Consider the following 21,990-nt stretch of genomic DNA (forward strand, 5'->3'; position numbering starts at 1 on the left):
TCCATGACGTCACTGCATCATCAGGGGTTATTTAGTCAAATCTGGAAAAGGTCCTCCAGGACCTCAGGAGAAAGTATATGGCCAACAGGGGGCGTGCCAGCGGAACTCTATATGGAATAGAGTTCCAGTATTATGTCTTTTAATTCAGTTCATGTTTTGTTGAAGATTCTTGTCACAGATAAGCTGGAGAGGAAAACACCAGCAATGGAAGTTTTATTTAGTCATTCAAGGACGACAAACTGTACTGGAGTTATGTAATACTATAACATATCCCATAGATGAAAATAGGGGAAATGTAGCCAATTTAAAAAACATGATTTAGAGAATCTGACATGACAACTACATGGGTCAGTGTCTCTCTTTAGTTACAGGCCATTAAAAAATTAAAATGGGCCAACTCACTAGTTGAACAGGTCGGGCCTACACTGTAAATTGCAGAGTGTAATACCAAACTTTCTGTATTACCTAACTTTCTGCTTGCACAGTGCAAGGGAACCAGTGGAGTTCAAATGTTATGCAACAGGTTGGTTCCTGTCAAGTTCAGGAAGGATCTTGTCCAGCGTGCTTAAAAATATCGATTTATTCACAAAGGGAAAAAAAAAATAAGATTAAACTTAAAATCAAAAGAATATACCAGATTCAAGATTCAAGATGTTTATTGTCATGTACACAGCAGCTAAACACAGTTCACAGCATGTAATGAAATTCTTACTTTGTTTTTCAATCTCCCAGCATACAAATATTATAAAATAAAATAGTATTAAAAGAAATATAAGAAATATATAGAAATAGAAAAGTAATTCTTTACAAAATGTAATAAAAAATGTACAAAAATGCAGAGTAGAGGTAGATATGTTTGTTTAAAGTGCAGAGTGTACAGATTATCGTGATGGTTATTGCACATTGATTAATTTCACATATACTAATAAACTAGAGAGAAGCTGTGGACGTATGTCAAATTATTATTTTTTAATAAGAAAAAATTCACATTGCACAGGACGTCAACAAAAACAAAACAAAAACAAAACAAATAAATAAAATGAAAATTTTCTGTGTTGTTGTTGTGGACGATGCTGCGTCACCGGCGGATTGACCAATGGGAGGCTCGCTCTACCTCCGTCGGGTCCATGTAGGAAGTGTACCGGAGAAGCTCGGAGCTGCAGCTGTTGTTCTCCTCGGCTCTGAACCGGAGGACGTCCCGATCTCCGCCGGACTCCACGAATAAGATGCCACGAATATAAACTGAGCACTTTCCAGCAGCGAGGAGCGGATCTGAGTGTTTCCTTCCTGCCGGCTGAGGTGAGCGAGATTGGGATGTTTGTGCGTGAACGCGTCGGTGCTCGGGAGATGATGCTGCCTCGTTATTAGATCATTAACGGAAGAACTCAAACCGTTCAGTTCATCAGAAATCAGGCGCAAGTAAAATGGAGGTCGTGAAGAAAAAGCCCGTGTAAAGGCTGCTGCTTTTCGTTTTACGGATTAAATACTGGGGCAAGTGCATTTTAACCGACCTCGTTACCACATTATTTATATATTTATTCTGTTTTTTTTTTCTGGCCTTGTCAGAAAAAAAACAAAAACAAAACACGCACACGCATCATCTCCATTTTTAATCGTCCGTCAAAAACCCCATCTCCAGCAGCGTCGCTCAGCTAGCTAGCAGGGACAGAACAGTGTGTGCCCGGGGCTGCACACGCCTCTCCTCCCGCTGAGAGTCGTGACAAAGAAGGAGCACAAGATTATCAGCAGCTCCTCTTTTCTTTTTTTTTAATGGTTGTTGTTTTCGTTCGCTAACACACTGTGGCGTCCGGCCAACACTCAGGTGTCCTCTGTGGGGTTTCGTTAGCCGTGCGGGAGACAGGTGTTAGCTGAGCGTTAGCTCGTTTAATGAAGCTAATGTTGTGCAGCTGAGGATATTTCTGGCTCCGTGTTGTGTTTCCAGCTGATGTTTCAACACTTGCTTCTGTAATGTTCGGTCTGGATCCACAGTGCACGCCGTGTTCTTTTTATTGTGGTCCGGGAACACGTGGACGGGGGAATTACTGTACATCTGCTCCTGCTGCTTAGTCATGTGCTGTAAGGGCTGTCTGGTTTTAAAGGGTCAGTGTGTAGAGTTTAGTGGTGAAGTTTCATGTTGCAGCTGAATGTCCCCCCCCCCCCTTCCAAACAGGAGAGAGGACCTGTGCTGACTTCAGTTGTTGTAAAAACTGGTGTTTAGTTTGGAGGAGAGAGAGGACGCACTTAAATATAAAGGGTTCATTCTAAGGTGATTCGTTCAATTTAGGTGAAACACACTCGTGGAAACATCACTAATATTATGTTATATTTAATTTCTGCCAATAGATCCCTTTCACCTGAATCTTACACACTGAACCTTTAAGATAAACTGATTGTGTTGGTGATTTATTGTTTGTCTATTACGACCTTTGACCACCAGTCCAACCAAACTGTTCATCTACATTGGCCTGAAGCTGGAAAAGGAAGCTTTTTTTAACTTGATAAATATTTTAAATGTAATGATTTCTAAATGATCAAATTCCATTATCTGACCGACTCAACATCCCCCTTATGAAACCACGTTTTGTTTGGATGATTTGCACACACTCATAAACATCAGTCCCTTGAACACGCTAGATTTTAATAATCGAGATCCTTGAATTATTCTGAGAGGAATCAAGGAAAATGTTGAAAAACACCCTCATCTCACCATGTCAGAGTAAAAAAAAAAATCCTGGATCTGCAACAAAATATAATGGGTTCTTCCTCCACATCCTTCCACCCAGTGTGATGGCAATCTGTCCATTAGTAGATTTGTGTAAACGGCTTACTAACAAACAAACAAGAGGGGGGGGCACAACTTCAGTGCAAAATGAAAGCACAGTGGTGAAATCATGTTTCTGACAAGACACTGGAATAACAAGTAGAACTGCAACAGTTACTTAAACGACAGAAAAAAAAGTTGAACTATTCTCATAATCATTTGTCATTCTTACAGTGAAGAAACCAAACGTTTTCTGGTTCCTGCTTCTCAAATGTGAGTTTGCTTATATCCAGACACCATGAGACATCTGAACATGTGACCTTGAGCTGTGGGAAATCGTGAAAGTCATTCCTCATAGACAATCTAACATTTTCTAAACAACATAGATACAATATAATATAAAATAAATGAAAATGGAAAAAAAAATTCTTTAACAGCCTGAGTAAAAACTCACTGAAGAGAAGTCACTGGTGTTGTGTCAGGGCCTTTATGCCAAGTATTCCCACAGTGTAAGGAAAATGTTTAAAAGGAGAAAAATGCTGAATTTCTTCATTCAAAGTGGCTCAAGTCATTGTTTGTGTCTTCTTTTTTTGTTCCGCAGGTTTGACCACAACACTGTGACTGCAGCCTTTTGGACCGCGTCGCAATAGGAAGCGAACTTCCTCATACAATGTGAGGACATGCTTTTTTTTCAGCTTTGCATTTTGTTATTTTTAACAATACATAACACTGTCATGCATTATTAGTGAAATCCTGTAGCACAACTTCCCATTCCTGTGTCAGCAGGAGATTCTGTGGCCTCTGTACTCTTTACACTTCCTGTTTTTCTGTCTGAACAGCTGAGATTACTTTGTTTAATTTATTCAAAGTAATGTCACCACTTCTGTTTTTTATATAGCAAGGTTTCCATCAGTACTGTGTTAGCTGTAGTGTAATTAAGGTCAGTGTATTAAATACCGGATCCTTGCTGCTCTTCATCTGACTGAGTGACTCTCTCTGTATTCCCACAGATCTGTTGGCAATAGGAGGAATATTAAGGTCAGTCAGATGTCATAAGACATTTTTGTACTTTAAGTCATCTCTGAACTAACCAGAGTTAATCAAAAACTGAAGAAAACAATGTAAAGAAATCAAAATGAAGATGTGTGGTGTGTTGTTTTGTTTTTCAGAGCAATCATGAGCACTCACGAGACGGACGTGCACACCATCTCTCCAGAGCTGCCAGCCATGTTTGACGGTATGAAGCTGGCAGCGGTGGCCACAGTGCTCTACGTCATCGTCCGCTGCTTGAACCTCAAAAGCCCGACTGCGCCCCCGGACCTCACCTACCAGGACACGCCCCTCAACCGCTTCCTTCTTAAGTCCTGTTCTCAGCTGACCAAAGAGTGAGTTGCGATGTCAGCTTTTTGTCTGTCACTCCACTTGTTGCCATAGATATTGCGCTGCTGCACAGCCATCTGGGGCTGCGGTGAAGGTAGCAGTTTGTCTGGCTGTGGTCCCATCTGTCATCAGTGTTCCTTAGTGTCTGGCTTTACTCAGTTCTAGCATTAATTAAACACAAGGCTTTATTTTGGGAGTTGATGATGCTACCCTCAGGGAAAGACTGATTATTCCGTGAATCTTTCATTTGAGTTTACATTGGTTTTTTTTGCTGTGTAACATAAACCAGGTTAACATCCTGTAATTTGAAGGAAAAACTCTTCCCCCCAGTGTGTGTGTGTAATACTCCAGTGGAACTGCGACTCTCTGCATGTCTTCATCACGAGTGTCTGTTTATAGAACCGATTGTTACTGAGCCCTGTGGCTTTCAGCTGTGGTGTCAGGGAATCATAAGGCCACACTGATGTTTACATTTGTGTCTGGCTTGTTACCATTCTTTCCTGAACCTTTTGCTTATAGAAATGTGTGGCCCTGGAACCGATAGGTGTTGTTGTTTCTGGCATTGGCACATCATCTGTGTTATTGAAAAGTCACGTTTGTAACGCATGATGAGACCGCGCTGTGTTGCATAACAGAGATCAATTACACAGTGGAAAGCATAAGAGGGGTGTTGTGAGGTTAACGGGCAACAACATTTTTGTTTGGGAACAGGCACACTGGGTAATGTAGAGGACGACAAAGAACAATTCAAATTCTTTTCTTGAGGTGCATCTTGTTCACTTCATCAGTCAGATTTTCTTTTCTTATACTTATTCAGCCTATTTTTTAATTGTAATTTTACCAAATGAAATAAGACAGTCACATATGTTCCTCAGCCAATTGAGAAGGACAGAGTTTAAAAACAAGATTCTTCAACTTGCTCTGAATTAAGTCCTTGATGTTCAAAGTGTGGTGTTGAATGGTGTCATAAGTGTGTGGGGGGGGTTGTGTAAGTAATTCTGGGAATCTGAAATGCCTTCATATTCTCGTCTACTTCACCTTTGTCTTAAATTTCACGTTTTATGGTGTTTCTTATGTGATCTTAGATGTAATGTGTTGGAGCCTGCAGAAATCACCATGTTAAAGAAGAAGCTGTTTGTGTTTTTAAGTTGTTAGATTTACTAACACTGAACTCAGCAAACCTGGAGATGTTTTTAATCCAAATGACGACAATGAGGTTATCCTCCTCCTGCAGTCATCAAGTCATAAACTGCCAGAGCACCTTCTGGAACTACATTATCACTGGCAGGTGACAAGCAGTCTGCTGTGTGATTCACAATTCTCTTATGTAAGAGTGTATTTTCTAGGTGCAGTAATTGTCGGAGCCATGGGAAGAGATGAGGAAACACTAGGTTGAAGGTCTTGTGTAACTGTCGATGTAATTGAACCCTTTGCTCTGCTGTCTCTGTGTTTTGATCTGTGTACTGTACACACCACTAGTGTCAGTCCGCAGATCTTCAGTATCTCATCTCATTACCTCCAACTCTTCACTTCAGTGTATGTAAGGCTAACAGGAAAGAATTCAGATAGGATGTTATGTAATAGAAGGGAAGTGAGACAGGAACTTAATGTTTACAAATATGTAATTTCTCAACACTGTGAATAAGTTATATCTGTCTTTGTTAGAGCCTCTGTTTGTAGATGAGCTCTGGTTTGTCTCTAACAGAACCTGTGACTAAACCTTGAAACGTTTAAAAGTCTTGAGAACAAGCATATAGTTGTTTTGGCTGTTGACCCTTTTGCCATGATTTCAACGTTGCATTCATTTGGCTTTTGATAGTATGGGATAGTATCTGAAAGGGTTTTCCTGTAAACTTATTTGCAAGCTTTTTGTGTCTGTGAAAAAAAGATGGTGATTCACGATAACGTACAGCATAAGGCTCAACATTTCAAAGGGATATTACGTAATCCAAAGACTCGACTCCCACAGCTCACTCCTACATGAGCTTCGCTGGAATTCAAGTACACGTGCACGACTGAACCTAGTGAAACATCGCTAAAGGCTGATGTTAAACATTAATGTATGTTCAGAGGGTGGAGTGATATTCCAAAACCTGAACCAGAAATGTGACTTTGTTTGCAAAGACATTGTGTTGATTCTATTACACAGGCACTAACCTTGTACATAAATAAACTCATGTTTCTAGATTAGATTTAATAGCACAGTCTATATTTGTGTTTTTCAGGTACATCCCTCCTCTATTGTGGGGTAAGAGTGGACACCTCCAGACAGCACTCTATGGTAAACTTGGTCGTGTGAGCTCCCCTAACCCCAGTGGAATCAGGAAGTACTTACCTATGCAGGATGGGGCCACTGCAACCTTTGACCTCTTTGAGTCACTGGGGGACCATCGAACAGGAGGTGAGGCTCTCTTAACCAACGTTTTTGCACTGATGGTTGTTGCTATTTGGACAACACTTCAGATTTGGTTGTTCCTGCTGGTTCTTTATTAAAGGGTCAGGGATAGAGGGAGTTGTATGTTGTAAATCCCTCTGAGACAAATTTTAGATTTTGCTTCATAGGAATAAACCTGATTTGAGATGACGTAATCTTACAAGAACAGCCATGTTCAGCTTTGGTTAGTTTTGCAAGGTTTTGTAGGTCAGCTGTGATAATGTATTTGACTCTTTCTTGAACTGTCGATCTTTTAGACAAGATGCACCGTTTCAATCATGCGGCTCTTTGACGACAGTTAACAATCTATTCCTTTCTTCGGATCCCTCAGCTGAACCCTGAGTCCTCAGCTTTGGTCTCACACTCCTCTCAGAAAGCATAAGGCTCGCATGACATTTGATTTACGCCATTTAGTTCTGAATAAGTTGCAGTGCTTTGTCCTTATGTGCTGTTTAGGAGGATTACATACTTTCCTTCTCTGTGCTATCATATCGCTCATTGGCAAGTATCTCTCCAATCTGTCTGTTTCACCAGATGACATCACCATGGTGATATGCCCTGGTATTGGTAACCATAGTGAGAAGCATTACATCCGAACCTTTGTGGATCACGCCCAGAAGGATGGTTATCGCTGTGCTGTGCTGAACCACCTGGGAGCTCTTCCCAACATCGAGCTCACCTCTCCGCGAATGTTTACTTATGGTGAGAGCAAGGGGCTGACTCTAAAGTTAAAAAGGCCATATGAGCTTGCCTAGAATTAAAGATGACATGGGATTTCAGACCTGAGCTTTTTTAAAAGGTCTAATAGAGATAAATAAATGTAACACTCTGGGTCAAAGGCACCTTCAGCTGGAGCTGCTGAGCAGAGAGAAACGCTCCGTCCTACAGAAGTGTTGCTCTGTTTTGATTGGTAACTCTACTGTTTCTCTTACAGGGTGCACATGGGAGTTTGCATCCATGGTCGGTTACATTAAGCGGACGTATCCTCAGACGCAGCTGATAATGGTTGGCTTCAGTCTGGGTGGAAACATTGTGTGTAAGTTCCTGGGCGAGAACAGGACCAACCAGGAGCGAGTGCTGTGTTGCGTCAGTGTCTCTCAGGGGTACAGTGCTCTCAGGTAGGTGGTTGTCTTCTCCTCTTTATTAAATTTGCATTGTATCATCAAAGCCCCTTTGTAGTGCTGGCATTAAACACACACACTCTTCTAAATATACATTAAATATGGCATTATGTCACTAATCTATTAACATTTTCTTTCATGTTATCCGTCTTTTTATTTGGTCTTGTTTCGTTTTGTGTTTTATTCTCATGGCTTTTGTAAAGCACTTTGTGAGTTTTATTATTCTTTGCTACATTCTGTTCATGTTTTTATCTCGATAAATATCCCCTGTAATTTGTCATTTTGAAGAACTTTAGCCAAACAAAGCCATCAGCCTCAGACTTCCTAATCCAGTCATCCAGTGATTTGTATTCTATCCAAATACATTTTGTATGAGTATCTGGGCATAACGCAGTAAGGGTTAACCTGCATATTTAGTATACATAGTCACAATTCATCAAACCAGTGTATTACAACGTTGTTTTTAAACTACTTGTACATGTGGATGTCGTAGTGGATTCTCCACCCTGTGTTCAGTTGGACTGAGCTGCGCCTCCTGTGTTTTGAATGCAGCCAGCGTCTCTTGGCAGAAATGATAGGCTGGGTCTGTGTAGGTTTGCGTGTTGGCACTAAGAGAAGGGTGTGTTGTAGAGACTGGCCTTTCATCACTTAGGATTTCTTTTCACCTTTTCATGAATTCCCCTTTCAAATCATTATCCAAACCTAAGCTGATGCTTCTGTCAGCATTCCTTCAGTTGTAGTCATGGTTTATTTCCACCATTGTGGATTAAAAAAACAAATGGTATAACAGAAATAACAGAAGTAAAATAATATGTTTCTAATCATTATTTGTTGAATATCTTTAGCTGTTGTGTTGCTTCAGCCTGTCTCGTCAGTGAGCTGCATATTAATGCCTCAGACCATTGCTACTCTCCACCAGTGTGACCCTTTGTCCAGCGGATTACACAGGACATTGAGTGTGTTTGGAATGCAGACAGGCTGCGCAGAGCTAACCTCCTGTGTGTTTATCTGTGTCTCACAGGGCCCAGGAAACATTCCTACAGTGGGATCAGTTCAGACGCTTCTATAACTTTCTCATGGCCGACAACATGAAGAAAATCATTCTCTCACACAGGTATCACTGTCGCACATGAAGTACAAATTGTTTCTCTTTAGTATTTCATGTTGTAAAGTTCAACATGTTACACAGCTGTTTTCTAGTGTTTGGCAAAGACAGCGCTCCAGCTTCACATCACTATAACAGACAACATGGTTTGTTGATTCTCTAAATATTCAGTAAACCTCCACATTTAAAACTGTTAATACAGCAGAGATGTTTTCAGTGTATCCAGTTTGAGATTGTTTGCAAAGATATTGAGTTCAGGTTTATCTTGGCTGTGAGTTGCACTTACATTTTAGGGGCTGTATGAAAACTAAAGTTTACACAGGTTGCACCATTTTAATTATTTTTGCTTTGCCTCTGTAGGGGACCTATTATGCTCATTTCCAGATCTTTTTATTTGTTCTTGAACTCCACTAGTATCTCAACACTATTTACAGTTCAGAAATCCTTCTATATATCTCATACTGGCCGCTTGTGGTTCCTGCAGTTCATATGGCAATGTGCGTTCACAGAAGAAAAGCCTTGCTCCCTGTGGCTCACAGATATTTACTCTAACATTTGGCCTATTTTTTTAACCTGACCACATTTAATATGACAATTCAACATTGTGATATTATATTTACCTCTGAAAATAAGAAAAAGCATAATAGGTCCCCTAACTAATACTGTTATGTTGCTTTGAAATATGAGTTGTAGTATTTTTTTCTTAGTATAGGGAGGCCCAAAATAAAACAATAACTATGGTGGTTCCCAGTAATTCATACAGCCCCTGAAGACATTCACTCACAGTTGAGTTACTTATTATTTATTGTTTCTTATTGTTCTTGAATAATGTTTGTGTATGTTTTTATGTGTTTTATATATTACAGACACAGTCTGTTTGGAGGAAGCTCAGTTAAAGTGATAGATGCAGATCTTAGTCGGCTGTACACAGCGACTTCCCTCATGCAGATCGACGACAACATCATGAGGTATGTGAAGAGACACTTTGAGATTTCATCTAGTGAAAGTAGATTACAGATCTGAGTTTAAAGATATCGTTATCTGTATTTTACTTACAGTAGTGTTGATGCATCAGTGTGGAGAATCTGAGATATTCTCCTTAACAGGTTTCTATCTCAAGCACATTTTTAAAATTCATTTTCTTCTCTGGGTTCAACAGAAAATTCCACAGCCACAGCTCTCTCAAAGAGTATTACGAGAAGGAGAGCTGTGTTCATTATATTCACAATGTAAGAGATTCTTTTACACATACACCTCATAGCATCTCGCATTTTCTCCTTTAGATATGTTTGTGTGATCGATGTTTGAATTTTTATTTGTTTTTTTCCAGGTTAATGTGCCACTACTGTTAGTGAACTCTGCAGATGATCCCCTGGTCCATGACTCACTGCTCACCATCCCTCGCACACTAGCAGGTAACTAACAACATGACAACAGACGCAGAACTAAACCTCATTTTTTTAAAACAAGCTGCCGTATTTTAACAGTGTTAATATACGAAATCTTAATCATGACTCACTTTCAAGTGTGTGTAGATAACTAGATGCATGGGGAACATAACTCATAATCGCTACTTACTTCACGTTGTTACTTCATGTTACTACAGTATTCCTAATTAATATAATATTTAATACTGTAGACAAATTCACAGATTTCTACCAACTTGAACCAAAAATAATGGCCTGTGCTAAAGAGATTGTCAAGTACCTGCAGACAAATCATGGCACATTTTCAATAGATTCACTATTGAGTCCACAGGCTTCTCCTCCCTGACTAATTACTGAAGCTGACGCCTCTGATGTCTTTCTCTCTAAGTTTGTCTACATTCTCAAAAGGCTTAGTGATGTGTTTGCTCTGCACTCTGAACAGTACAGGGTGTGGCACTGAGTTCAAGTCTATGAGTAATGTCTTTTTTTTTTACAGCAGCTGTGACAATCACTCAAACATTGAACTGAGTCTCTTTCTATGAGCCTGTTTAAAATGAATTTAACTATTTCACAGGCTTCCAAAATCAAACATCTAATCTACAAATAAACCAGGCAGAATATTCAAACCTCATTTTCCAAAAAACTAAAAGGCAGTTGGTTAAATGATATACCGCCTAACAGCTCTCCCTCTCCTCAGCCTGTGTTATATTTAAACTTACTGACCCCTTTAACTATTTTTGAAAAGGAAAATTCCTAATGTAAGTGTGTGTGTGTGTGTTACAAGTGACTTTATCATACATGCGTCTCTAGAGAGGATCTCTCAGGATCATCTGCCTCTTTGGTTTAAATATGATATAGAGAATCTGATAGTTGGCCCCTGGGAGAGGAGTCAACAGAAAAACACTGTGCTGCTTCTATTGGCTTAGTTAAAAAATGTTTAGATTAAATAAGAAGTTTACAAAGAGGTAACTTAATACTTAAGGAATACTCAGCTCAGATTTGTTGTGTTGTATTTATACATTGAATGTTGCTGTAATACGATGATAAGTAAACACAAGTAAACATGCGTCCAGTTGTAAGTACAACCTGTTCCCCAGAGCGTTCTGTTCCCGCCTGTCACTCAGCGCCTGGTGCGATGGTGGCTCCAGGTCGCTCGGGGTCTGTGGAAGCACTCAGTTGTCCCAGAGCAGATCAGCAGCTCTCATGAAAGCTGCACACTGGTGAAAGCCCTGTGGGATCTCAATCACTAGTCAACCACATCAGGCCCACTAACCCAGATATGAGCAAGAGGATGAAGAGATGGAGACCACCCTGCCTGGTTGTCTGCAGCAGCACCAGCACTCTGCAGAGGTTCACATGACAATCAGAAAACTTTTAATGGTTGTTCTGTCACATGACCCAGTCAGAGTTTCAGAGGTTATTTATTGTGAATTAAGTAAAAATTTGAATGGATCCACTTTGTCTGTATTCATATACTGAAGAAAAACAGAGATGAAGCATTAGTCTCATATGGAGAGTTTAAAATCCTGAGTGACGGTGCAGTAATGTGACACCACAACGTTACACCCCAGAATGATTATTTTAAACATTGTATTTTAAAATGATCAGTATTAATATGCTGCTCTAATAGTGTCCACTCCTCTGAGTTTCTCCTCAACATTTAGGAACCTGGCTGCAGTTAGTTGCTCCACTCCACTGGAAGATCATTATTGAGTTCACAACTGATGTTGGGCAATGAGTCAACGCATCAGTTTGTCCTGAAAGAGTTTATTGAGTTTATTTTCAGACCAGACATGAAAACAAGTCTTTATTTTCCTTTAGAAGTCCATGCACACGTTTGTCCACATACATTTGGCTGTAATTTGGCAACCAAACAAACAACATGCTGTGAGCGTTACGATCTGAGAAACCTGTCTCTTGAGGAAAACCTGTTTTTATGTCCTGTAATTTTCAAAATCAACTACAAGTTGCACGGTGCAACAATTAAATGAAACTTCCACATGCTGTTTTTTGAAAAAGTTTTAACTTTATAAATCGAGAAAGAAGTAGTGTTTTTCTTTTTCTCAGTCTCTTTATCAACTGATTAGACTGGCTCAAAGTTTCAGCAGTGGTACAGAAGCTGTCTGATGAACGTACCTGCCAGAAATCGAGCCCTGCTGTTATCTGACGGACCATGCAAACACTCCCTCACTATCTACATCAGGCAAAACAACTAACCCCCGGCAAGCCCATATTTAATCTTGTGTCCACGGTTGTTTTCAGATACTGATGCGGACGCACTGTGCAGAGCACAGAAGCTTAATTGCCGTGTGTTGTGTCATCCTGTAGCAAAGAAGTCGAATGTGATCTTTGCCCTGACGCTGCACGGAGGCCACCTGGGCTTCTTTGAGGGCGCGGTGCTTTTCCCCCAGCCCCTCACCTGGATGGACAAAGTGATTGTGGGTTACGCCAACTCCATGTGCCAGTGGGAGAAACAGAAACCGCCATGCCAAAGTGGCCCCCTGAGTGAGAGCTCCTGCGCAGAAGAAAAAGCCTAGACCTCCGGCCTGTACGTCTCTCACCCTCTTTCTCTGTTCCCTGTCACCCCTCACCCTCTCCAGCACCACTGTCCCAGCACTGAGGAGACACCTGAACTGAACCTTAAACTGCTCTCTCTTCTCTGCCTTCTCCTCCGGGTGCTACTCACTGCTACTGACCCACACATGTCAAGCCTTCACCACAATCCCCCCTTCTAGTCACCATCACCTTACAGTATGTCAAGGAACAAAAACAATTAACTGCCTTTGTGCTCGTTTTCGTTGCGAGAACTTTTGACATTTTGTTTCTTTACACGTACACAGCAATGATCCTTGGCTAACGGAGGCGTTGACCAAATATAAGCTGGCATTAGAAGGAACACGAGAACAACACTTTGAGTAGTCCAGTGAAAAACAAGAGCACACGAGAAGCCTCCTTTTTAACCTAAATCAAGACTGTGCTGCAGAAGGTGTCCGTTTCCTGCACCTTTTAAGAAGCTCACTGCTAATCACCGCCAAGGCCGTATAGCCTAGTCTGCTGTCTTAACCAACACAGCATCTTTCTAGTATGTTTGTAACCCACAGATGTAGTTTATATGTCTGTGCGTGCCTGTGTAGACCCAGAGTTGAAGACAGAGCATGTGATCCTTGTGTTTGGTTGGTCCAAATACTCCGTTCTCTGTTCTTCTGGGTGAACTGTCGCTCCATGGTTCGTAGAAAATTCAGTAGAGAAGTGTTACAGTGGGATTTTACACTTTACTTCCAGTTCACATCCTTCTGGCACCAGATATGACCAGGGATCAGCCCTAGATGGGATTCATACACATTCCCTCGGTCGCATTTTATCTTTTTGATTCAATGCACTTTAAACCCTGTATGACAAAATCTTTTCTTTCCCGTTTCTTTCCGTTTTTTAACCCTTTATAGGTTTCATAGGTTTGAGAAGAGGAACTGGTAGGAGCGAGGATGATAACGAGAAGTTAGATGACTCAAATGTTCCCTGTGTTGTCTTCTGTCGGCGTCTTTGAGCCCTCTTACTTTTTCGTCTGCCTATGATCAGCGACAGGTTCTGCAGAAACTCTGAAACCTTTTTCTTACCACACAGACAAAAATCTGCTGCCACTGCTCACAGAGGCTAGTACCCAAAATTTTGAAAATGCTGTCTACACATTACTTGTTTTGTTGCTGTTGAGGGGAGAGCTCAGCAGCATGAAGCAGATATTAATTATTTTTAGAATCTGAGCTGTGAGGTGTGATGAGTAAGAGGGCTGAGGATACCAACGCAAAACCAAATGGTATGATTAGATGGAGAACACTTCATGTATGAAAGAACAGATTCTACAGTTTTAAAGACTGCATTGAAAAGCTTTTCCTTTTTTCTTAGCTGAGTGTTAGAGCCACAGCGACACAGCAGCGTGGCTCCCTGCAATTTACACTAAAATCAATCACAAAGCTGTTTTGATCACATCTTGATGAGACCTGTGGACTTTTCAAAACCTGAATCTGACTAAGACCCTCGCTACAAACCTTGTAAGGGCCGAGGAAGTCCAGCCAAGGAAAACTGTATCTAAACACTGATGAGACAATCAAATGAAAAGAATTCAAATCATCCGATGCTGAACAGGTTTTCAGTTGTTGTTGATACTCAAAGACGATGTCTCTGATTCTGCAAACAAAACAAAAACTGGAATAAAGTGTTTGTGTTCGCACCAGAGTAAATAACAACTGAACCGTACTTATCCCCAGCACCAAAGGAATAGTAATAGTGCTGTTATAGTGAATATTGTCATGACAGTTTATTCTGTGATAATACTTTAAAATCCAGACATTTATGTCAGTGATGTAAATATGGAACTGTTGATTCACTCATCCACTCAGAATGTGAGTGATCATTAATGGCATCATGTCATTCACCCACAGTGAGATTATTCTGGTCGTGGTCCACAGCTCTCATTTCAACAACATCAAACGATCCAGTGGGGTTTTTTAATCCTGACGACACCAGGCACAAACCCAGTTTTCTGTTATTTTGTCTTTCTAAGTTTCTCCCCTCCTCCCTAATTTTGCACAGTGATACAGGTGTCGATGTTTTATTTGGATGTATTTTTTTTCTAGTTTATTATTTTGTGTATTAGGTTTTTTTTGTATTTTGTATTGTTATTATAATGTTTTGTGTTGTGCAAATGCATTAGATTGGGAGTGCTGATGAGTGAACATGCAGTTTGTGTAGACTGTGTCATGTCACCACCACTGATTGACAAAAACCAAAACTTCTTCACTTTAAAAAAGGAAAAAAAGAAATATATAGAGTATATAGAATTATTTGAGGGACCAGGGATGAAAATTAAAGGCAATAACCAACCGGGAACGATTCTCTTTTGTTTTTAATACTAATGTGACGGGAACTAGTGTCAAAGTCTAATAGACCAAAACATGTCGTATAGTTTTCTCATGGATGTGGAATCTGACATGTTTTACTGTGTTGTTATGAACATGTGCTCCTCTGTATTTATCCTAACCCCAGTGTTCAAGCATCTTTTTTTCAACATTGTGGGCTTGTTAGGAAGTTGAAGATAAACGTCTCAAGTGACTTAAAATGTCACTGAATCTGAAAAAATACACCTTGGATCAGGGTGAGCGTCGCTCAGTGTTGTTTTCCTCTGAAATCATCTTGAGCCTCAGTAAATGGATGAGAGCCCACAGCACGTGAACCCACAGTTATCATTATTCAGCTTTAATTTTGTGTTGACGTGTTGATGCTGATGGTTTACGGATGAGGAGACAACTAGAGGGAGCACACAGTCACATAACATACTCTGATATCGAACCCTGGGTGTTTTTGTGGAAGAAAGCCAGTGGTGTGTGTGATCTAGTTATGAGAGAAAATATGGTTATCGTGTTCCAAAATAAATTATTTTCTCAAATGAAAAACTGTTTTATGGTGAAATGATTTTGATAAGAAGCTTTAATAGAAGCTGTTATCTAATTAATTTCTTGTTGCAAGCACTTATTATTTATTAGACTAGTTATAAAAATGGACAACGTGTCTATTCGTGAATATTCCAGAGACTAACACTGCCCTCTTGTGAAAAGTCAGTCTATGCAATAACCATCAGCAGATGGAGACCTGGTGTCGAGATCCGGCCGACACGTGCTTGACCAATCGGGGATCAGTCTCAGCTGTCAATCATGACGTTTCAGCCAGCCAGCCGCTAGGCCACTGTTATATCGTCCATCTTCATAAAGAGTCTAACACGGCTGAAAACTTGAATATTTGATTTAAAGATGTGGTTTTATTTGTTGTTTAATTTTATGAAAGAGCATTTAAAGAGGAAACAAATATGAAAGTGCAGATTTGAAGTTACAGCCATGTTTGTATTGTGTTTTAAATATGAAACAGGTGCAGCTGATTTCAAATTAAACAGCAAACTGGCTCATGAAAGAATCATCGGGGGGAGATCAGTGTGTCATGAAAACCCACCTGACTTAACACAGCAAGTCTGAGGGACAGGTGATTGAATGAGGACATCCTGGTTTACCCTGGTAGTCTTGCTATGAAACACAGAATTTAGCACAACAAACAATAAGAATGACAAATACATAAAACATAAAACTACAGAAACACAGACAAAAAACTATTTTATTGAAAATTTGAAAATCAAATGCACTTTGTCAGAACGAATCTCTGTGGTACATCAGGCATCTGAACAAGGCTGTGGAGACAAGGTTGCCATGGCAATGCGTCATGAGGCCCCTGCTCCTAAAACAACAATCACATGCAGGTTTATCCATCATCAGTTTACCCTCTCTATACCTTTCCAATAATACACGCAATCATTTACTCCTTCATCCGACACGACTGTAGGCACAAGGCTGGTCTGTATGTTGAAATTCAGTTTTAAGGCAAAGGGCACCGAACCAAACTCAGTCTGGATGTGAGCTACGTCGTCACGTGACCAACTCTCATCGTTCGTCTTGTAAAGGTGCAACGAAGAGGTGGAGCAAAACTCTACAATCACAAACAATAACCATCAGTTATTCTCTTTGTAACATCTAAACATCCTTTCCTGTTCCCGCTTCTATCGCCGGTGTTACTCTTCTGCAAACAAATCCCTGCTCCTAACTCTAGATTCTTCTTTTTATTTACCTGAATTATAATAATATAAACCTAGCTTCAAATTAGACCACACATCTGATCTGATCACAGAAGAAGCATCTGGGGGGAAGGGTTTGAGATGTGTTTTCAGAGAGCAGTGTCTTCAGAGCCAAAAAGCTTGGTGGCGATGGCCTGGTTGTCGGAAACAGACGCCTTTCCATCGAAGTCTGCCGGAAGGATGTCGGCATCGAAGTCTTTCAAGTAGTTGTCCAGCTCGTCGCCGTGAACAAAGACCTGAGGAAGAATGCAACTCGATCAGATGAGAGGAAAACTGTGGTAAGTACAAACTGACAGTAACTGTTCGTACCCTCTCCAGCAGCTTGCTCTTCATGAAGGGTTTGACCACGTTGTACGTGGTGGTGAAGTACCAGGGCTGGTGAGTGACGTGGACCGCCTTGAAACGGGCAGGGAAGGAGTCCTGCAGGAGAGCACACAGACGATGTGAAGGTTCACACTTTCTGAGGTTGGACAGCAAGACATTCTCAGTTATTTATTTTCAGACTGACCTGCAGCATGTCCACCATCTTCTTCAGCTCCGTCGGTTTGATCCCTGAGGCGTGCTGCATGGTGAAGCCCTTGAAATTCTCAATCAGGACGAAGCCGTTGATCTGGGTCTCTTCATTCTCCAGCAGCTTCTCCAGGATCACACAGTAAGCTCTCAAGATCTGACACACACACACACACACACACACACATTTAGACTTTTGTGTTTATAGTTGTTCAAATTATTCATTTTATAAGGAAAAACAAGTGGAAACAACCCTTGCAGCAAAAAGACTTTAAAAGTGACAGTGGCACGTCTACCTCATCGAACGTGATCTCCTCCAGGTCCCAGTTCTCGATGTTGAAGAGCAGGACCACGCGGCCGTACTTGTCTCTGCTGGGCAGCACCACAGGGTAACCGGCTTCGATGGTGCTGCGGACCGCCTCAGGGGTCAGGTTCTCAAACAGTTCAGGGTACTCCTTCCTGAAGCGCACGTAACCTGCAGAGCGAGGGCCAGCAGTTAGACTCACCCAGGGCCAGTTAGTTTTGGCAGATGATAGTTCCCCCCTTTTGATCACATGACCACTGACAGTTAGAGCAGCTCATGTTGCTGTAAAACCCATTTGACACAAAATAATTCATATTAGAGCAGCAAATATTTTCATTACGAGTCAAGACGCTAAATCAATAAGTTTTCAGGACAGTTGCTACATTTATTCAACTACACACAAAAACACACATCGACCCGCACGTGAGCTGAACTCTCTCATCAGTGCACAAAGTCTCAGTGTACAGTCATCAACTGCTTGTTGAAGTGAGCAACACAATGACACCACTGTCGTAATGCATCTACAGTGCTGCACTAAGCCTCGACGCACCAATTAACCCACAGTAAATGTGATGTGTGCACATATGAGAAAGTCCATCTACGTGTGTGTGTGTGTGTGGTAATTAACACAACAGAACAAGTTCACCCATCACTTGAAAGAAGAATAGCCTCGTTAGAAAAACGATCCTGATTAAAAAATTGCATTCCCCTCTAACAGTGATGTGTTCTACAAATATATTCACAAATGTTTTTTCTCTGTGAGAACCAAATAATCAAATAACGATAGCAAAATGTAGAAAGAAACATTTTCCTCATCATCTTTTTCCAAGCTGTTCTTTTTTCCTGCCATATCAATTTTTAGTAAATGAAATGATGAAAGCATTTCATGAAAGTCAGAGGCCTGATCTCTGCTTTTTCAGCTCCTCTCCTCCCAGAGAAACACAATCAGCTCACGAGGCGCTGTGTGCAGTTCCCAGCAGAACACTGTGGCTTCACAAGTAAAAGTAAACTTGCTGTCCTATTTGGACACAAAGGAGCTCTTTGTCAGGGAAAGTCCGAAGCATCTCAATGCCCCCAATTAATGAACATATGCCTCCCGGTCCTGTGATGGGCAGGGTTCATGCAAACGGGGAGCACAAAAGAGGTCTCACGCTCAATCACAGTAGCAGAGACTGAAGAAAAATAAAAACACATGGACACCAAAATAATATGGTAAAAAGAAACACTTTTATATATGATTTAAATAGAAGTTATTGCTATAAAGCTGCGTGGACTAACAGGCCGTCTCCTCTGTCCCTCACCTCTCATCAGATCGTGGGCCCTGACCACATCAAACTTGCGAGCTCTGAGGAAGCGCAGCAGCAGAGAGTCGGGTTCGTCCCCGAAACGCTCCAGCATCAGTTTGGCCAGGTTGTCTCCCTCGGCCGCCCTCTCCTTCATCATGGCCCGCAGGTCCTTCAGCGATGACGCCCGCCTCTCGTCCGTCTCATTCAGCTCGTCCTTTGCCTTCGGGAGAAATAATTAAACAAAATGCAGGACAATGAACAACACTTGAGATCTTGTGGTCTCCAGGAACTGTTAGATATTCTGATTTGAACTCATCTGTACGTTCTCATAGTCTTTTTGTACCTTTTGCACAGTGTGACCGGGCAGTTTGTGGCACGGCCCAAATACCGGCCCATGATCCTTCACTGTCAAATGCTCCAGCTTGGAGCGCATGGCCTGCTCCTCCTCTGACACCATACGGAAAGATCCAGTCTGCATGAAGATCAGAAAACATCACACAAGCTTGTGCAGGTAATTGACTATCCACAACAAAACACATGCATCTGAGGTCCCACAACCCAGCTGAGCTACAGCAGACCCCAAACGACACACCCCAGTGAACGGCTGCTTAATCTGCTTCACATGATTACAGAAAGGACTTCGAAAGCCACTTCTTAAAAACAGCTTAAGGTTCCATCCCAGAGAGCTGCAGCATCTAGTGGCACAATAACAGCATTAAGCAGCACGGTCCAACATCCAGGATCCCGATGCTTTCAACACAGGTTTTCAGCCGGTGAACTAGGAGCCCGTGACAAAATGACACTTAAGTGACTAAACTCACAGCAGCCATGGTTGTAGCGTCTCTCAGCAGCTTCAGCGACACTGAGAAGGAAGAAGGAAAAGCACAAACAGAACAAAGCTACATCAAAACTGAGTCTGCAGTCGTTTCTTTCAAAACCTTCCACACAAGAGTTTGTTAATGTTGTGAAGGTTTTTTAATTTAAGGTCTTGGGATCAGAAGTCTGATATATGGCACAATCTATATAAATCAACTCCAGAAACACAACAGGTGTTGTAGGATGAAAACAATATATTCCAGATATTGAACATGATGAGTGGTTTCTTTACTCTTCAGTGGAGCAGACATCCTCTTATATAACAGGTAAAATAACAGTTGATATCTACTGAGCACTGTTCTCATATAAAACTGTTCTATCCCACATTGTTTCTTAAGTATTTCCAGTATATTTTTACAAAACAACTTATTGTAATATTAGTATGTCCAGATGAGCAGAAAGGACTGTGAACATTTGAAAAGTGTTTTCCAACATTATTATGTATTTGATTTTTGTTAAATCAGTTACTAAACTCTTGCTTTAACTTAATGAGGCACTCACAGTTTATTATAAATTTAATTGCAACCTGAAAGCAGAGCTACATTTACTGGACACTTAATTAGTGTATATCATTCAATATAACAGCTCAAATACAGAGCATCAAACACACTTTACAACATATTCACTCATTTCAGTGGATGATAGTTAAAAAAGATAAAAATTAGATTTGTTCATTTCACCAGTTATTTAGAATTAAACATTTTTTTACCATTTTCATTCCCAGATGATTTGAACTAAAGAGCTGAGCAGCCTTACCTTCAGCAGAGGGGATGAGAGGTGCAGTCAGAGTGACAGAGGAGACAACGGGAGGAGAGACGACCAGGAGGGGAGGAGTCACCGAAAACGCCACTCAGAGTAGGATTAAAACGACACAGTGGATTACAATGAGCGGCATAATCTACATCATGCAAACTGTGACGTGTGGGAGTGGAGGGGGAGAGGTGTAGAGTGGTAAAGGCCTGAGACTCACTCTGGTGCTGCGAAACACAACAACAATAAGAAAAGAACATAAATCACTGAATTCTTACAGAAAACATATAAACAGGTGAAAGATGCACAAAGAAATCACGAACACGTGACTGAAATGAAAAACACAACAAAAACACTTTCATTTGTATCAGATGTGATTTTATTTTGAAGCCCAAGAAAGTATCTTGAGGGGAAACTGAAGAATTTGAATTCAATAAAAGTCTGTTTTTCATTCAGCCTCCACTTAGATTATAATTTAGCTCTTATGCATCATATATTATATTTTCTTCTCACCACCTTCTCTAACGTCCCGTTCAGACTTGACCCCGTCATGTGACATGAAAGGTGGGATTTGACTCGTGAGAGACACGACCACCTGCGAGGGAGAACTCACACTTCTACACATTCCTCTCCTCACATTCTTTACACCCCTCCAGAGGGAACCACTCGTTTAAGGTCCCAGATCATCGATTATTCATCCATGATCGCACGACATCAGACACATGGCTCCTTTCTAGAGTCAGTAACGAATAATCTCATGTCTCGTCTACTTGCAGATGGGAACATTTTAGCCACAGTGTTCATGATCCCCAGAGGATGAATCGTACTGACTCTGGGGATCCACTTAGGTTCATTTGTGGTTTTAAAGTTTTTAAAGTTAAAAAGATGAAGCCGAACCTATACAGGCTGCAGATTAGGTCGTAGACCCACCTCCTCCATGTTAGCAGATGGGATATGGACCAAACTATGGTCAAAGTAGATTCAAATCAACTGTTGAAGATTGTTAATTACTAATATGATGACTCTGGCTCACGTAACCTGCTAAACTACATCTGTTTCCACTTGAATCTGTGCTAATGATCCATTTAGATCTGGACATTTTTCTATTGGAGTTTGCAAATTTTATACTTAAATATTTTTGGGGGAAATGTTTCCATTAACTATCTCGTCTATAGAGTTACATGAGAAGATCAATACAACTTTCATGTTTGACATAGTTGTCCGTTAATGTGAAGCCACAGCCAGGAGACAGTTAGCCTAGCTTAGCATTGAGACTGGAGACAGCTCGTCTGGAATCCGTCCAAACTTTGGTTAAAAAGATTCTAAAGCACTAATCACCATGTTAGATCCAATTTGTTTAATCTGT

At 40.9% G+C, this 21,990-nt stretch overlaps 2 protein-coding genes and 1 long non-coding RNA gene across 6 annotated transcripts; 2 read left to right on the forward strand and 1 right to left on the reverse strand.

Annotated features, from left to right (window-relative positions):
• The first annotated feature begins 1,061 nt into the window (after positions 1-1,061).
• On the forward strand, positions 1,062-15,675 carry LOC109637275 (monoacylglycerol lipase ABHD2). 4 transcript variants are annotated; one of them, XM_069529313.1, is made up of 13 exons: positions 1,062-1,299; positions 2,996-3,034; positions 3,363-3,433; positions 3,772-3,799; positions 3,931-4,146; positions 6,367-6,542; positions 7,110-7,277; positions 7,510-7,693; positions 8,718-8,810; positions 9,668-9,769; positions 9,961-10,030; positions 10,132-10,216; positions 12,557-15,675. In XM_069529313.1, the coding sequence occupies exons 5-13, from the start codon at positions 3,938-3,940 to the stop codon at positions 12,763-12,765; spliced, it is 1,296 nt and encodes a 431-aa protein (XP_069385414.1). In that variant the 5' UTR covers positions 1,062-1,299; positions 2,996-3,034; positions 3,363-3,433; positions 3,772-3,799; positions 3,931-3,937; the 3' UTR covers positions 12,766-15,675. The 4 variants fall into 4 exon arrangements, with proteins under 4 accessions (XP_069385414.1, XP_019955081.2, XP_019955082.2 ...); XM_020099523.2 differs by lacking the exon at positions 2,996-3,034 and having other exon boundaries at positions 1,122-1,299; positions 12,557-12,776; positions 13,672-13,830; XM_020099522.2 differs by lacking the exon at positions 2,996-3,034.
• Positions 15,676-16,366: 691 nt separating this feature from the next.
• Positions 16,367-20,724, reverse strand: rlbp1a (retinaldehyde binding protein 1a). The gene is made up of 8 exons (XM_069529324.1): positions 20,631-20,724; positions 19,820-19,860; positions 19,342-19,470; positions 19,014-19,218; positions 17,705-17,883; positions 17,407-17,565; positions 17,208-17,318; positions 16,367-17,134 (listed from the first exon to the last, which is right to left on the reverse strand). Exons 2-8 carry the CDS (start codon positions 19,826-19,828, stop codon positions 16,988-16,990), a joined length of 939 nt encoding a protein of 312 aa, XP_069385425.1. The 5' UTR covers positions 19,829-19,860; positions 20,631-20,724; the 3' UTR covers positions 16,367-16,987.
• Positions 19,375-21,080, forward strand: LOC138411063 (uncharacterized). The gene is made up of 2 exons (XR_011243702.1): positions 19,375-19,509; positions 20,599-21,080. It is a non-coding gene; the product is annotated as an uncharacterized lncRNA (long non-coding RNA).
• Positions 21,081-21,990: the final 910 nt, after the last annotated feature.

Source organism: Paralichthys olivaceus, chromosome 1 (genome assembly GCF_024713975.1).
Source record: "Paralichthys olivaceus isolate ysfri-2021 chromosome 1, ASM2471397v2, whole genome shotgun sequence".
Taxonomy (NCBI): domain Eukaryota; kingdom Metazoa; phylum Chordata; class Actinopteri; order Pleuronectiformes; family Paralichthyidae; genus Paralichthys; species Paralichthys olivaceus.

Bases quoted from the DNA above. Each gene is read 5' to 3' on its own strand.
- LOC109637275 (XM_069529313.1), top strand. From the start codon at position 3,938: ATGAGCACTCACGAGACGGACGTGCACACCATCTCTCCAGAGCTGCCA. The intron at 7,278-7,509 runs GTGAGAGCAAGG...TTTCTCTTACAG, and splicing joins TCCGCGAATGTTTACTTATG to GGTGCACATGGGAGTTTGCA. The intron at 9,770-9,960 runs GTATGTGAAGAG...TGGGTTCAACAG, and splicing joins ATCGACGACAACATCATGAG to AAAATTCCACAGCCACAGCT.
- rlbp1a (XM_069529324.1), bottom strand. The intron at 19,219-19,341 runs GTACAAAAAGAC...TTTCTCCCGAAG, and splicing joins CCGGTCACACTGTGCAAAAG to GCAAAGGACGAGCTGAATGA. The intron at 17,135-17,207 runs GTACGAACAGTT...ATTCTTCCTCAG, and splicing joins AGAGCAAGCTGCTGGAGAGG to GTCTTTGTTCACGGCGACGA.